This window comes from Caretta caretta, chromosome 2 (genome assembly GCF_965140235.1).
Source record: "Caretta caretta isolate rCarCar2 chromosome 2, rCarCar1.hap1, whole genome shotgun sequence".
In the NCBI taxonomy this organism is placed as follows: Eukaryota; Metazoa; Chordata; order Testudines; family Cheloniidae; genus Caretta; species Caretta caretta.
The window spans coordinates 39,134,324-39,152,251 of record NC_134207.1 but is presented as its reverse complement, the minus strand read 5'-3'; the positions used below and the strand labels follow the sequence as shown (position 1 = coordinate 39,152,251).

General features: G+C 41.0%; 1 protein-coding gene across 6 annotated transcripts in view; it reads right to left on the bottom strand.

Annotated features, from left to right (window-relative positions):
• Nucleotides 1-11,073: 11,073 nt before the first annotated feature.
• The window catches only part of RNF19A (ring finger protein 19A, RBR E3 ubiquitin protein ligase), an 89,244-nt gene continuing 82,389 nt past the window's right edge, over nucleotides 11,074-17,928 (bottom strand). For all 6 annotated transcript variants that reach the window (XM_048841358.2, XM_048841356.2, XM_048841357.2 and 3 more), the window contains 3 exons: nucleotides 17,384-17,597; nucleotides 14,756-14,899; nucleotides 11,074-13,341 (listed from right to left, as the gene is read on the bottom strand). In XM_048841358.2, the coding sequence (XP_048697315.1) occupies nucleotides 12,651-13,341; nucleotides 14,756-14,899; nucleotides 17,384-17,597 (1,049 nt within the window). In that variant the 3' untranslated portion in view covers nucleotides 11,074-12,650. The remainder of the gene's footprint in view (nucleotides 13,342-14,755; nucleotides 14,900-17,383; nucleotides 17,598-17,928) is intronic.

Here is a 17,928-nt window from a genome sequence, read left to right as displayed (position 1 = left end):
TTGTTTAAAAGAAAAAGTTAAGACATCACTGTAACTTTTGATGTAGCATAATGTGATAACCAGATGATGTTACCCAAGTCAAGATTTCCTTTTGCTCCAGCCCCATCCTGACTCAGCATTCTTGTCTGTTACTGACTGTAATCTATCCATCAGAAATAGTTTCCCTTGGCTGTGTATTCATCAACAGTCAGCTCCATTGGCTGTAGTAACAATGGAAGTTGTTGTGTAGATAAGGTTAAGTTTTTAACACCATGACAAAGTTAAAAACGCCTGAGCCCTATCTTCACTGCAGCTTCCATCATTGTATCACCCGTGGAGAACTGAGTCCCAACTTTCCTAATGTCCCTGTTGGCTTTATTCTTATTCTGAATTCTTGTTGTGTTTCTCTTAAGCCTTTGTGGTCTCTTTCCTCCCAGGGCCACATTATCAATTTTTCTACCCTCACCCAAAATGATCTCTTTCCATTCTCCTCCCCTGCTATTATCATACATGGTTGTCGTTTGCAGAGGGTGCTAAAGTGGCTCTGTGGGGAACAGTTCCATGTCCAGGGAGGGAAAAAAAGAGGTACTAGGTGTTCATTGTAGCTCCCCCTCCACTCCACATAATGCTGAGTACCACAAGCCCAGTACAATGATGGGCAAATGAGAATGGTGGTATGCATGGTAACCCACCTCAGTTTTTAGGGCAGTACCATTATTCTTAGGTTTGTCAGGATTCAATTTAAATTGATGGCGGTAAACATGGCTTTCACCTGACAAACTGAAATTGATGAGAAAAATCCATTGCTAAATGTGGTTGTGAATATAACCTCTCTCTTCTCGGCCCCCAGTTTGTGACTGCAGTGATTGGGTGTTAGGTAGAGGGCAAGTGGGGCCATGATAGGGGAGCTGCAGAGGGCTCCCTGCATAGCTGCTGGGCCAGGGACACTAGATTCTTGCAGGCACAAGGTGGAGGGAAGGCGGTGGTCATGTAGGGACAGAACAGAGACCCCCTGCCAGTCTGCCTGGAGGAAAAGCAGGGTCGTGCACAAGGTGGGACAAGTAGGGGCACAGGCCCCCCTCCCCAATTGTCGAGGGCACAGAACTCCTCCAGCCCCATGGTGGAGGACAGGGGGCATGAACACCTCCTGGCCCCAGGCCTCTGTGGGGGTGCAGTACGTGCCCCTTCAACTTAGGTCAAATATAAATTCTTGCACATGCTCCAGAGGACACATTAAAATAAAGGACAGTGGACAAAAAGACCGGCATGTATAAAATGATTCCAGCAGTACTATATGTGACATAGTTAAAGATGCTGCAGCCATTCCCCACTAATGAGGGCAAGGGAATCTTGCCTGAACTTCTAGCCTCAGCCTCGTTTACTAAGAGCTTGTTTTAAAATGATCGCTTGACTAGATTCCCAAACAAAAGCCTTCATTGAGGAGTTGAGGTTTTAAGGGTCCAGGGTTTAAGATGGGATTTCCAGTTGTGGTGGCTACACATCTAGCTTTAGTACACTAGATCGCTCAGCTAGTACGCTAATGTCTGAGTTGGGTATTATTGCTCCAGTGTAGACATACCCAAAGCGTGTGAGTTTCTTTAAGTTATAGAAATAAGAAATTATGTCATTATTTGTTAAAAAAAATTCTACTCCATTCCTTTATCCCAAACCCAAACGGCAGGATGCATGAGTCTATGGTGAATAACTTACAAAGTTTGAAATCTGAGTCACTGTACCAGACTTGATGCTTGTATGCTAAGTGATCATTCAGATAAAGTTTGTTGTCAGGAACATTGTAGCAGCACTTCACTGCATTAATACAAAATTTACTGACATCAGTGTTCATCAGTGGCATCTGACCTGCTGTGTGCCAAGCAGTTACTCCTCCCTTTAAATCACTTAATACTCTTGGAGGAATTCTGTGCCAAAAAATTAAAACTTCTGCACATATTATTTGGCAAAACAACACAACCACACCAGTTTCAATTACTTTTGGTAATTTATTTCAGAATACCTGTCAACAAGTATGCCTGTAACAATACAGACAACAAAAAAGATTCAGGAAATCTTTTTTGACAAATAGATTCCTTACTAGGCATATTAGTACAGCACTCTGCGTAATTAAACTACAACACAGAACCATATTTCCCACACTCCTTAGAAGCTGAAGTAATGGTGAAACTGAGGGAGAGGGAAGTAAATTGCTGGGAAGGAATCTGGGTGTGAACTTAAGGGTTGTTGGATATGGATGGGAAAAGTATGGAACAGATGGGGTTTTTTTTGGTGTGGGGGCAGGGAGGGATTGTTAGGGAGCTTCCCCCATGCAGACCCTGGCTGACCCCTGGCCACTCCCATTCAGTCAGGCACATTGGCCCCTGTCCCCATGTGTCCCTGCACCCCCTGGCCATTTGTTCCTCCACCCCCCCCCCCACTCAGACACCCACCACCATGTGGCTCTGTACACCCTCCCCATGTCCCCACCCTGCCACCCCATCCCCATGTAGCTCTGTACCCCTGCCCTTATCACCACGTGGCCCTGCGCCTCCACTCCCATTCAGCCCCTGCCCCCGTCTGTCCTCACCCACTAACCCTAATGAGCCCTTGTCTGACCACCTTCCCTAGCACCCCATGTTGTCTGTCTCCTGACCTCGCCTGCCAGGTGCTGCGAAGAAGGCAGGCTCTTTCTCTTCCCTCACTGAGCGGGAGCTGCTGCTTTGTTATATCACCGCTTGTGGACAAAAGGTGGAACTGCAGAAGTTATTCTCTGGTGGGCTAAAAGCAGAACTGCAGCAACATTTCAGCAGCAGCTTTTTTCTGCGCAAAAAATTAAAAATGCAGGGCTCATTCATTATGCAGGTGCGCCGTAGTGCAGAATTCCCCCAGAAGTAACTTAAGCATGCTTATGAGGAGTTTTGCTAATGAGGAGTGATTCTGGACAATCAAATGGCGCATGTAGAAACATATTTAAAACCCCTTTAAATAAACATCTGGCTGCTAAGACTTGGGGCTTGTCTATATATCACTTTTGTAGGTAACTTAGGGGTATAAAAAAACCACACCCCTGAGTGACATAGTTACATCACCAGACGTGCCAGTGTGGACGGCACTATGTTGGTGGCAGCACTTCTCCCACTACCATAGCTACCACCGCTTGTGGAGGGGTTTTATTTATGCCAACAAGAGAACTCTTGCCTGTCTGCATGGAGTGGCTACACCAGTGATCTTACAGCTGTGTCACTGTAAGCTTGCTAGTCTAGACAAGGTCACAGTGTTTCATGACTACAGCCACAACCTTAGTATGTAAATAGTGCCAAAAGTTAACCTGGTTCTAATCTAGACAAATGGCTATGTGGCCTTTCCTTTTTTCTTAAAATAAGCAGTAACACACTTTAAAAAAAAATCTTTTCCTCAGGTTGGAGGGGAAGTGTTCTCCAGTGTGTGTGTGTGGAAGCCTAATGTATTAGTGAGTGTAGACTGCAAGACATGTTTTCATAATCAAAGTTTGCAAACCTTTAGAGACAACTTTCCAGGTGTACATGCTGCTATGCTTTCCTGCTGGGTCTGCACATCCCTAGTATCACTATTGCTCTGGTGTATAAAGCAGCAGCGTGAGTTTAACAAGACTGGACAGTGTCATTACTGTGATGTGGAACACCGAAGCCATCATTTCACTTTCAGGCTTTGGACAACAGCAGCCTCAGACTCAGGACTTTAATTTAGGACAGAAGTGAACTCCTCCCCTGCCCCCAAAATAAAAATCTAGTTGCAGGAGGGGGTAACTGGAGACTTCCTCCAGTCCAGTAGTCATAAAGGAGGGGAGATTAAAGGTCTATGGGGCCCTTGCTTTATGTGTGTGGCGTGGCTTCTCTTGCTGTGTTCATATAGGGCACTGGCTCCCGGCTAAATGGGTGATCTCTCTGCTCCCCTTAAACTCATAGCACTTCAAAGAAGGAAAACTTCAGCATTAATAGCAATTTTATGTTGCAAGCACAGGCTTGTGGCAGGATTAAATAAGGCTAGGGGCTGGCCTATCATACAATAGGACTGAAAGAGAACATGAGCCAGGAATGGTGCCATTCAGTACTTGTGCAGCTCCCAAGGCAATTCCACATTCACTGACGTTTCACGGGGTCTGATTCGACAGGCAAGGATAAGAAGTCGCAAGTGGCATTACTGCTGGTTCTGCATTTAGGCTTCTGCTTTAGCTGATGCTTCTTCCCCTTCCCTAGCTTGATTTTATTCCCTACAGTCACAGAGAAATACAAATTATTAATCATTGATACAGCATTTTACAAGCTAGTGAGAGACATTTTTCAGTAATACTAGTGTATGGTCAGCTGGGAGCACTGCTACAGCTTTTGCACAGGGGGTTCATTACAGTTTGGCACAGGAACCATACCAGGACTCAAGTCAGTCATTAATGCCCAAGAGCCTGACTCATCAGCTGGATGTGATACTGCTCTATTTGGAAGGTTGTTTAGTTTGCAAACCTCCCCTTCTCTCCTCAATGCACCCAATCCATTTGCTCCAGAAATACTTGATGAATACACTCAGTTCATTCTACATTAGTGGATTCTACTATCTGAGTGACATTCCCTGTATTTAAAATAGGGGTAGACATTAGGTCTAGGCAGTGTCTCATAGAAAGTGCAAGCATGGTAGATGGACATGGCTGAAGTGCTACCTCCTGGCAATGATGCATGTTAAAATACCCTTACTTACACCCCAGATGTGGCCTAAGTGATCACCTAACATCACACATGAATCGGTCCAAGTACCCCAGATCAGAAGCAGATCCAAGAAAGGCATGATCACTCTCCACTTCTTTATGACTGCTTGAGGGGGGAGGAACCAAAACTAGCTTCTGCTTTAGCATGTTGTTATACTATGGCATGGAAAACCACTGCCCTAGACCATGGCATAGCAGAAGTGCATCACAACATACTGAGCAGAAAGAAAACTACTACACTGACACTGAAAATCAGAACCACATCTACAGTGCTGGTACCTGAATACCACAGTGAGTAGCACCCTGGAAATGCCAAAATAGCTACCCTAAATAGACGCAAACGATTAACAAGGTAAGAGTGCTTTGTTGATTCAACTGTTTAATGACCTGAAAAATCAAAAAGGGATCCTACTAAAAGTAGGATCCTGGATAAATTGCTAAGGAGGAGTACAAAAGAATAGCACAAGCATGTGGGGACAAAATCAGAAAGGGAAAGGCATAAAATGAGTTACACTTGGGAAGGGACATAAAACAGCAATAAAAAGAGGTTCCAGAAATACATTAGAAGTGAGAGAAAGACTGAGGAATGTGTAGGTTCACCACTTAGCAGGAAAGCAGAGCTAACAACAGATGCGAGCAAGGAGGTTGAGATATTTAATACCTATTAGGATATAGATATTCAGGCCTGTCTGCAAAGGCCTGTACTTTAAGAATTTAGGGGTATTCTTATCACTTGGCTAGTTCTAGAGGTATAAAAGAAAGAATCAAAATCACTGTCTGCTGGTGTAAGGTCCTTCTCTTACTGTGACAGTCTGAGGCCCTGTTCTTAGGCTAAGGCCTTTGGCTAAGCAGCAGAGGCAGCCATAAGCTAGGAAGCGAACAGTCACATCCTCACATTCCAAACTAGTCACATTGAAATAAGGTGCTATTGGGCTGTCAGGCACTATCAGGACAGGATTGTATTCCTATCACCTCCAGAGAAAGGGAAGTGCCTAGAAAATGTAAAAGGAAACTTAGTTTGATAGCATCCTGTCTGGCAAGAACTCACTTATCAATAGCTGGGATGTGAAATCCTCACTTCTGTATTGTTTTGTCATTATAGTTCCCACTTTGCTATTGTTTGTCTGTATAATCTCTGTCTGGTTCTGTGATTGTTTCTGTCTGCTGTATAATTAATTTTGCTGGGTGTAATCTAATTATTGTGGTGGGATATAATTGGTTAGATAATCATGTTACAATATGTTAGGATTGGTTAGTTAAATTTCAGTAGAATGATTGGTTAAGGTATAGCTAAGAATATTACTATATAAATTAGGGGCAAACAGGAAGTAAGTTGGGATTCGAAAATAAGGAAAAAGGAACTTTTATTTAAGCTTGCTGGAAGTTCACCCCAATAAACATCGAATTGTTTGCACTTTTGGACTTCGGGTATTGTTGCTCTCTGTTCATGCGAGAAGGACCAGGGAAGTGGGAGAGTGAAGGAATAAGCTCTCTAACACCTATTTTGCTGGTCTTCACTAAAAAAGTTAATTGTGACCAGATGCTTAACCCAATTAATATTAACGAAGGGGAAGGAACACAAGCCAGAATAGAGGAAGACCAGGTTAAAGCATATTTAGATACATCAGTTGTGTTCAAGTTGGTAAGATGTGAAAAATTTCAATCTAGGGTACTTAAGGAACTAGCTGAAGCAATGTTGAAACTTTAGAACTCATGGATAAGGGCCTGACTGGAGACGGGCAAACATAGTACCTATCTTTAAAGAGGGCTGGGGAAATACAGACCAGTCAGCCTAACTTCGATATGTGGAAAGTTACTGAAACAACTTATTAATCAATGTGTAAGCATCTAACAGCTAGTAGGGTAGTAAGTAATAGCCAGCAAGGATTTGTCAAGAGCAAATCATGCAAAACCAAATTAATTTCTTTATTTCATTGGGTTACTAGCCTATTGGCTGCAGGGAAGCAGTGGACATGATCGATCTTGATTTTAGCAAAACTTTTGACACAGTTCACATGACATTCTGATAACCATGGAAGGTAGGACAAGAAGTCATGGGCTTTATCTGCAGCAAGGGAGATTTAAGTTAGATATTAGGATAGTTAAGTACTGGAACAGGCTTCCAAGAGAAGTTAAGGACTTCCCATAATTGGAAGTTTTTAAGAATAACTTTAGAGAAAACTGTCAGGGATGGTCTAGGTTTACTTGGTCCTGCCTCACTGCAGGGGCCTGGACTAGATAATCTCAAAGTCCCTTCCAGCTCTACATTTCTATGATTCCTTCACTGGCCACAAGCCACTACTGGAATTGAGTGCTTCATGAAGACTGAAATAAATCTTGTGTATTATACATGAAACTGAACAAGGTCACAGGATGGTTGGCACAGCCAGAATTGAGACATTTTGAATGTTGCATTTCATCACTTCCTCAGTTATGTCATAGATCTCAAGCTTCATAGATTCTGCTGTTCTTTGCGTTTCCGTAGAAAGTCTCCATTGTATAATAAAAATACTTCGCAAACTGACCTCTCGTGGCAGCAGAAGCTAATTACAACTTTGGTAATTAAACATGGTACAATTTTAAGAAGTTTATTTATAATTTGTTACACTGACAGTTACAAAACAAAACTAGCACCCAGAGGCAGAATAGGCTTTAGGAGGAAATCTAGAAGAGGAGGTTACTTTCCTGTAACTGGAGGTTCTTAGAGATGTGGGGTCCCTATATGTATTCCACTGTGGGTTAGGCATGTGCTCCATGCGCCCGGAATCAGAGAATTTGAAACTAGCATGTTACTCCCCACATGTGCTCTGGTTTGCCTTGTGCTCCCGACCGAGGTGATAAAGGGCAGTGTGGACTGAACACCTCTTCAGTTCCTTCTCCATTGTGAATCAGATAAGATCCAAAGTAGAGGGGAAGAAGGGTAGTTAGTGGAATACTGATAGGGACCACACATCTGAAAGAACCTCCAGTTACAGGTAAGTAACCTCCTCTTCTTTGAAAGATGGTCCCTATTGTATTCCTTGGTGGGTGATTGACAAGCAGTATCTAAGTAGGAGCATGGTGCGAGGATGGGAATGGTAGGGTTGAGTAGAGAACTACCATCTCAAATGAGGCAGCAGCAGCCACCAAGTCTTGTACCAGAGTATAGTTGTCTTGCAAATGTGTGGCTAGAGCTCCATGTGGCTGCTTTACAGTTGTCTAGGAGGGGTATGTCCTGAAGGGATGCTACAGTCATGGCTTAGACTCTTGTGCAGTGTACTTGTACCACCGAGGGGGAGGAGGTTCAAGATCTGATAGAGTAGAATACAGCCCAATATCCATTCGGAACTTCTCTGGGTGGAGATGGTGTGCCATCTGACCAACTCTGCTGTAGCAACAAACAGCCTCGGAGCCTTTCTGAATGGTTTTCTGCAGGTAAAAGACCAAAGCTTGAACATCTAGGGAGTGGAGCCTATGCACTTCTGTAGTCATGTGCAGTTTCAGGAAGAATACAAGCAAATGAATGGATTAGTGAAGGTGAAATTCCAAAATCCCTTTAGGGATAAATTTGGGGTGTAGATGTAAAGAAACTTTAGCTTTGTGAAACACAGTGTATGGAGGGTCTGCCATCACTGTGCCAGCACGATGGCTGTCAGAAAGGCAATCTTCATGGAGACGAGGGACATGGAGCAAGTTGCTAAGTGTTCAAAGTGGGGGCATGTCAAAACCAAAAGAATGAGATTCAAGCCTGCATCAAAAATACCATCAGGCTGGAGGCTGGGATTGAGCTGTCATTGTTGATGTGGAGGGCACAGGGAAGTGGGATTTTTGAATCCTTTGCTTTTTATGCAGTTCATAGGGTCTCTGATGGTAGATGTACTGGGGCCTTCTACCACGAAGAGGTTGATTGTCTGTGGACCTTCCTCTTAGGGGCAGGTGTGTATATACTCAAGGATCGAAGGGTAACCCTAGAGTCTTTCAGGGTGTGTAGGACTCATCTGTCTTCTGATTGAAGAGATGAGATTCATCGAAGGGGATGTTCTTGATAGTATTCTGAACTTCCTTGGAAAACCTTGAGGCATGGAGCCAGGAGGCCTTTTGCATAACACTGGGAGTAGCCATGGCTCAAGAGGAAGTATCAACCACATCGAATGCAGAGTGGAGTGGTCCTGGTTATTAGTTTTCCTTCCTCTATCAGAGTTTGGAAACGAGAATGATCCTGCTGTGGGAGACTGTTGGTAAATTCCTCAAACTTAGCATAGTTCAGGAAATCATTTTTAGCCAGTACCACTTGATAATTAGCTCTCCTAAAGACTGGAGGATGAGAAAACCATTTCCCCCAGCAAGTCTAAGCGTTTACCCTCCTTGTCCACAGGGGTTGACCCGTGATGATGTTGCCTGGACCTTTCCGAAGCAGCCTGAACCACCAAGAAGTTGGGCATTGGGTGAGAGAATAAGAACTCTGAACCCTTAGCTGGTACATAGTAGCGTCTTTCTGCCTCCAAATATTTCCCCCTCTCATTGAGTGAATCCATACTCTAGTTTAATTTATTTAGTACTCACAAGAAAGGTTATATGCTTGAAACAGCTAACTACTTCAGCTTTGCATAAATGTAGGAAAAATTTGCTACTGCAGGGTGGAACAAAATCAATGATTATAATGAAAAAATGTTTACCCGTCACAAAAAACTAGTCTTCTCAGGTGAGCATAAATTTTGCAGCTGATCTAATTAGAGGTAGTGTTAATGTTTGTGCAACATTTCAAATGTTCCAATTCAGAAACATATTCAAACGTGCATAGAACAGGTATTTTAATGGCTTAACCTTTATCTACTTGTAGGAGACACTGAAACAATTTCCAAAAATGGAAAAATTTCAGTGAGAGTCACTGGAACAAGAGTTCAAGTCATGTCTAAAGTTTCCTAAAGGTGCCATACTGAATTATTTTTTACTTTAAGCATCAAATAATAAGAGGCTGATCGATCTGATATGTCCTTGCGATACAATTATCAACAATTCTCTGATATAGTGGACGCAACTAGGAATTCAGTTTACTTCCCATACACAGCTAAACTCCAATTGTAAAATAGCTCAGAGAACATACCTGAATTTAAAAATATGGAATTTAACAGCAGTGGTTGAGTTTCAGCAGCAATCTTAGATTGCAGTTACTTTGTTGCTACTATAGGAAATGATGGATGCAAAGTTAATCTTAGAATAAATGAAAGCCAATAACAGATTTACATTCTTTGTTAAATGCAACAAGGAACTCCTGCCTCAAAAAGATTGACTAAAAAGACAGCCATGTGGTTCTTGCACTTGAATTCATGACCTTGATGGAGAGATTTCATAATAGTTCTGAAAATAACATCCAAGATATGCATATTAACTTCACATTTAGATGAACATCGACAGCTTCACTTCAGTCAATTAGTAAATCCTGATGTTCACCAAAATAAGAAGTTAATATTATTCAGTACCAATGTACTTAGTTTTAAAACTCAAACTCAAAATGAGGCAAATAGAAGCAGTAATGAAAGAAACAGAAGAGGGACAATGACAATAACATAGAACAGATATAGAAAAATAAAGTTAAGCATTTTATTTAGTATAATCTACAAATATAAAAGACAATTTACTTCCAATTACTCTGGTGAGAACATCATCACTATAACGCTAACTCTTGTGATTTGTTATTATTACCAGAATCCCTTGAAGAAAATTACTGCTCACATACAGTTTGGGAATGGGATGGACACATTTATTCCTTTTGTTGGATGACAGTTTCTCACTATATCATTGACCACCATTGAACATACTGTGACAGACTAAGGGAAAAGACCTAATGAATGTGCTCTTCAGCCAATCAGAAACCTGGTTATCCATAAACATTGTTCAAGTTTGCTGTACTTATGATAAACTGCTTTCTGAGTGGCTCATAGGATTTTGTTTCAGGTGAAGGAAGAAAGGGCATGTGTTTTTGTTTAATTTTCTAAGGGAAAAATGGTAAGTGATCAGCAAACTGAGTGGCTAGCTGTCAGCCCACTTGCTATATGTTGGAAAAATAGCATATGTTTCTGTCAAACAATTATGACATTTCTGTCCTCTGAGTCAACAATTTACTTTCCTGCCTACTGAAGTGGCAATGCGGGTCACTACTTTGGCAGGAGAGAAGAAGAAAAAAGCAAGGTCACCTTGCAGTAGTATGAAAAAATACTTTGGGTGCCAGAAACTTTCACCTCCCATTGAAGCTATACCTAGCAAAATGAATATGAACAAAGGCAATGGGAAAGGAGAGTGCACCACTCCTTGTAGAAAAGTCTCATCAGTGAACTGTCACATTCTTATAAGGCCACTTGTGCACTAAACAAAGGACAACTAAAAAGTTATTATGTAGACATTTATTTCAGGTATGCAGTTTACACGCATATTATTGAGCAAAACTGAATTGCAAATATACAAATACCATAACAAGCATTATCCAATAACATAACTGGCACTAGTGTTATAAGCATATTAATGAACTTGGTGGGGATAAGTCATGGAAGAGGACTGCAGCCCATGGCATTTTTCTTTTTACCATACCAAACTTTGGGTAGCACCATAATGGCAATACTTACGAGGAACACAAGACAGAACATTGTTAACTGTTATTCTGATGGCCACCTTTTTTTTTTTTTTCAGTTTAATGAATTATGCAGCAAAAATTGTAATAGTGCAGACGCTTTTGCCAACTTCAGCTTGTGTTTAGTTGTATATCTTCCATAAGCAAAAGAAAAAAGAAAAGCCAGTCAGATTTGGAACCCATCTTTTGTACTTGTGCAAGCTCTGCACTGTGCTTTAATTCTGTGACTGAAGATGTTCATGTGTTTTGCAGACAGATGTCATGTAAAAGTTATCCACTAAGCCTGAGTGAGTCTTTGGTAGGCTAATACTTCTTTATTATTATACACATTATCTACCACAGTCATTTTATTTTCTATAAAGTTTTCCTTTATAGTCCAAGGTGGTCAAAGAGGACATTCTGGAAAACGTTACAGTAAAATCCTCAAACGACCAGGCACTTAAAACCCAGTCTATTCCAAAGGCACCAAGAATCAAAGGGGCACTGTTCTTCCACTAATGAAAGGTGACTGTATACGCTTCTCTGCAATGTTTACAAGTCAATGGATTCTTATTTTACAGTTTTTATACAGTATATGTAGCTGTATCTGTTGCCATCTGATGCATATATAATTGAATTACCTGGACTGTTGTTCTTCATAAGGAAATGTCACCTTTGTACCACATATTAAGTTCCAATTTTCTTTATTTCAGAATTATGCAAAATGCCATAAACTTGCTCAAGGTGTACAAGTATACAAGCACTTCTGAAACAGGCTGCATCCAGCTCTGAATATGTGATTCATTCTAAATGCAAACATTTGAAATTTGTGTCCAGTTAGGAGGCAAAATGGTCAGTACAAATATTTAGTACTGACAAAGATTTATTACTGTTAAGGTCTCTGCGACCTTCTCATTTCCCCTAACTAGTGTTCACCCTAGAACAGTTTCATTAAGTTACTACTGCTGACCTAACACCCACTTATCCTAAGCCCCACATTTTGCAAGTGAACAGTATAGTACAGATTGTTCAATTTAGCATTTAACATATTATGAATGAGCCAATTGTTTATCTGACTACACAAGTATATACTTTCAAGCAAAGTTGTGGCAACAATACAAAACATGAACATATTGTCCTGTTGTAATGCACTTGTTAAAGCCTTCATATACTTCATACGGGTCTGTAACAAGATCCACATGAAGCATTCTGCCTTCCTAGACAGGCATATATAAAATGTAATTGCATCAAAACCTTGCTTCTGCTGGCCACTTGAAACTTACAGTAGTCACATGTAGTTCAACCAGCTTTCAGACATGGTTCTTTAGTGGTAAATCTATTTTTGCAGCACTTGCAGGTCTAAATTTCAGTCTGAATTGCAGTGTTTAATTCCACAGCATGCTGTGAATGGTTGTTATTTGTTTCTTTCAGTGTTTCACCAAGACCTACACCTATGTCAGTTGAAGCTCCATGATTAACACATTCTTCAGCAATATAACTCAGCTGTGGACCTTCAGCGCTTGGGGCCGGTGGAGCAAGCACAGGAATTGCACTCTGATGTGGAGAGTTTTCCAAACGGTCATTTTCTACCTCAGGGAGAACACTAACTGCAGTAAAGCGAGAATGATAATCATTGGAACCATGGCTACATGAGGTTTTCATACTTTCCATATCAGAGCAACTAAACTCAGAAAAATGACTTGAGTGGGAATCTGCTACAGATGGGATACTGTCACTTAGAGAGGGAGAGTCAAATTCACTGGAGTTTGTGCTTTGTTGCTCCAACAACTGAGCATCCATATCCTCTCTGGTCTCATTTATCTTCATGCTACTCTTTTTTCTCAGTTTACCTTTACATTTTTTTCCTGCTGTTGTTTCTTTGGACCACTTGGTGGCACTAGATTTACTTTCTGGCAAGCAGGCCGATGAACCACCAGCATTACTGCGACCTGGAGCACTGCCATCATCAACACTACTGCTTCCACTATTGTGTCTGAATTTAGCTGGCTTCGATTCAATATCAACTTGCACCTCCATACTGTTGCCTTCCCTAGAACATGAAATAAATGGTCAAAGCATCCATCTTTAAGAGACAACTTACAAAAATTTTCATCATCAAAGCAAAACATGCCCTTGTCTCTTTTCTATGTGCATGACATGACAAGAATGTTAAATTGCAATATTCAAGGTTTTTTCTAAACGAATCGTTTTATACATTTTAAAAGGGTTTTCTAAATCAAAATTAATTAAAAGGAAACAAAATCTGGGATCCACCTATTTACTGTGCTACCATGACAGTATTCCAATTGGGAACATATAGTCACCCAAATGTTTATCATTAGCCTGGCAGCAACTAGCACTTGGATATTGTACATCAGGGGTCGGCAACCTTTCAGAAGTGGTGTGCGAAGTCTTCATTTAGTCACTCTAATTTAAGGTTTCGTGTGCCGGTAATGCATTTTAATGTTTTTAGAAGGTCTCTCTCTCTAAGTCTATATTATGTAACTAAACTATTGTTGGGTTTCAGAGGAACAGCCGTGTTAGTCTGTATTCGCAAAAAGAAAAGGAGTACTTGTGGCACCTTAGAGACTAACCAATTTATTTGAGCATGAGCTTTCGTGAGCTACAGCTCACTTCATCAGATGTTGTATGTAAAGTAAACAAGGTTTTTAAAATGTTTAAGAAGCTTCATTTAAAATTAAATTAAAATGCAGATCTTATCAATTTAGTGTGGTGGTTCTTAATCTGGGGTGCAAGCACACCATGGGGGTGCGAGATGCCCTTTCTGGGGGTGCGAGACATGCGAGATTTTTTTTAGAAGGTAAATCATCGAAAACACAAATTAAGCACAGGCACAGAAGTACAACTACTTTGTTTCATCAAACCCATGTATTTATTAACATTATACATTTTTTAACGATTATTGTAATATTTTAAGTTTTCAAGTTTTTAAGCTAATTGCAGTGCAATTTTTGATAAGGGCTGCAGAGCACTGGGCCCAGGCTAGGAGCAGAGCCCTGGGCTGGCTGCCGGTACCCCAAGCTGGCAGGAGGGCTGAGCAGGGCCGGAGGCCCAGACCCCGGCTGGTAGGGAGCCAAGCGGCTGGAACCCCAGACCAGCAGCGAGGTGAGCGGGGCCAATGGCTGGGGACCCCGGCTGGCAAGGGGCTGGCGGCCGGAACCCCAGACCATCAGCAGGCTGAGCGGGGCCGGTGGCCGGGACCCTGGCTGGCAGCAGCGTGCCAGTAAAAAACAGCTTGTGTGCCGTCTTTGGCACGGGTGCTGCAGGTTGCCGACTCCTGTTGTAAATTGTGGTGTGTAAGATACATATATATGCATAATCCTGAAGGTAAATCTTGTAGATGGAATCCCTTATCAAGATAAGTCATTTGGCCTAGTACCCTGGAAATATCCTTTATCAACTAGACTCATGAGTCTTCTCTGTTTTCCTCATATTGTTCTTACCTGTCTAATGGGATGTAGGAATTCAGAATGGATCCTGCCATTGCTTTGGTACTGGCATTGTCACTAACTGTTCCCAAGCTAACTGTGCCAGATTCTCCACTCAGACTGTACCGTTCTTTCTGCACATCTGCTTGAACTTCCAGCCTTGGAGAGATTTAAACAAATAAAATGTCAAAAAAGTTACCTTCATAATATTACCATAATTGAAATACCTGGGTTAAGAGTCAGTATCTCATCTTGTAAAGTTATCCACCATGTGATATCAGGAACAGTTGACAAGTGTCTCCCCAACACTGAAAGATACCTATTTACTGAAATGGTCACTTCTCTTTTGCGCCATCAGTCACAAATGCGGTCTCTTCAATTCAGGAAAATGAGACTCATCGTAAACTAAAAATGAACCGCCTACCAAAAGAAAATGTTGCAGGTCAACCAGGAAAATTGAGCATTATGAGAGACTTCCAGATTAAGGTTTCCAGATTTTGTAGACACTTCATCTAGTAACCAAGAGATGACTACCATAATTTAAAAAGTGCAAAGACCGTTTCTGCCAGCCAAAAGTCTAAGTTCAGGCCATTTAATTTCCCATGTTCCTCCTGCAATAATAGAAGACATTGCTAATCAAGGAATGCAGGACAGGGAGCTGCATTCCTTATTCTGCTTTCTGTGATAGTGATGTTACGTATGAACCATCGGAGGAGAATTATAGAAACCAGACCACCCAAATTCAGGTGTGAGCAAGTATGTAAAGAAAAAAATCAGTTTAAAATACCATTGAGATTTTACCTATTGTCTAGCCATACATTCTGACAATGAACTGGAAGCATAGATTTGTTATTTTTTCTTTTTAAAAAGTACTTCTCTTCCCGGTAAAGGAGAAGACAGTTGTACAAGGCAAAGTATCTCTGCTTGAAAAGTTTTCTCTCTAGAATGTATACAAAACAGTGTCAAAACAGAGGTTTCTATCCTGTCCTTACCAATTCAACATACCCTGGATATCTGAATTGTTTAAACCAAAAAAATGGTACTAAAGAAACAAGGTGAGCTCCACCCTCACTGCTAGATTTTGACACTTCTCCCAAGAGATGTTCTGCCTTCTCTGGGGTGGAGAATGGAGCATGGCCAACAAAGCAGCTAAGTGCTTCAGATTACTCAGAAGTGATTCCTCGGGAGTTAATTAGTGGCATTTTGGGTCCGCAATGAGGTCTCCAGAGTCCTTCTTGGCAAAAGAAAGGTAACTGTAATGTGAGGCCATAATGATAGGGGCATCTGGGATCTGGTATGAAGGTGAAGCAGCCAATGATTATATAATAGCATCATGTTATCAGTAAAAGAAAAGTTTTTGATTTCTTATACAGACATATAGAGATTATGTGAAGATAGAGTGGGTGCTATAATATCGTTACTGCTACATATTTGGGATGATTATATTACTTATAAATGGCAAAGTCCTGACCTTACACATTTGGAGTCTGGGAATCTTTCTATTGACTTTGGTGTGCGTAAGTATGGCCCATAATGAAAAATAATTAGATTAAAATGTTAAGAATTTGTTTTACAACCTGGGTTACAAACAACTAGATTGCCGGAGGATAATACTGAATCTTGGATTGCTTCAGCATATGGAATTTATCCTCCTCTGTGAGGCAAACGTTTCACAATCCACTTGTGATTTCAGAACCCAAGAGGATAAGCTATATAACACAGCAGTATACCGTAGTTGCTATTTCCACATTCAGGCCTGTCAGAAAAATCCTCTCAGCCTCACCCTTTTATTCACACACTAAAACTAGGCTGACTTAAAACAAGGTGTTGGTGTCATTTACTCCTTACTGAAGGCCACTTCACTTTTTCTGCCTTTTTAAAAAAAAAAAAAGAGTTTTAATTCTGAAGAGTAGCTGGCATGCACATTCAGTATCTGTGTTTATTAATGGTCTGTTAAGCGATGGCTCTGACTATAGATTGTCTGCAGCATGGATATTATGCAAATCCCTCTGATTTCAGTGTGACTTTGCATACTAACATTTAACTGATTAAGTGAACAAAGTGTTTATGCAAAATATTCTTAGTATATAAAATACTGGCAAAATAAACTGCATTACAGCACTCGTTATTTATTAGTGTATAGTACCCCATGGTGTGCTCGGTACTTCACAGGAAACAGAAGCAGTCCCTGGGCCCCAGAGCACTTACAATCTACATTTTAGGTGAGACATAATGAGGTGAGGACAAATACAACTCTGCAGTTACTCAGTTTAGGCATGTGCACATTATTCTTATTTTTAAAATTACAATTTGAAAGCTTTGAATGGATACTTAAAATACTCATCATAAAATGAGACAGATGCTGGTAAGTTTTTCATTGGGTATTTTAAATGTGGATTAGAGTAAACAATTATAGCTAGTGGACTCACCTGTCAAGGAACAGACATATTTAGGATATTTAAAATTGTGACATCATGGATACAGGTGAATTATGCAAAAGTACAATTAACTTTACTCCATCTTATTTTAAACATGAAATGATCTGAATATCAAGAATAGTGACACCCCCCCCCCCACACACACACTTACACTCGCCTCACATTTAAAGCTAGATACCAGAACAGCAGAAAGTGTGTGTCTTACCTGTTAAAACAGCTGACCATTGCACTTCCTGACAGACTCCCTGTTATACTAGCTCCAGCCAGTGCCATGGTGCTAGCAGTTTCACTCAGGTTGTCCCGAATGGCTCCTATTCTATCCATGTGGCTGCCACTTGCACTCAGGCTTCCAGTTAATCCTCCAACACTTCCTTCTCCTATACTAGGGTTATGACGGGCCTCTGCTACTGAAGTGGTATCTAGACAAAAATGTAACAGGCTTGAAATACAAAAGGAAATAGAAAGTTTAACTCTGTCTTAAATGTGGATAAGAAAACTGCTTCTGGAATAACACCAGAAGGAGCCAAAGAATCTAGACAATATGTGAAAACACACTCTATTCACCATGTGAAGATTACAATACGAAGTAAAACAGGCTCTCAGTTGGGACTGCCGGAGTGGCTGTGACTGAAACCATACATTTGTTTGATAAGTTGTTGAAAGGCTTAAAAATACCTAATGCTATATAGGAATGGTAACCCGAAGCCACCTTACATGTAGGAACTCTCCAGCAGGGAGTCTTAGTTTGAT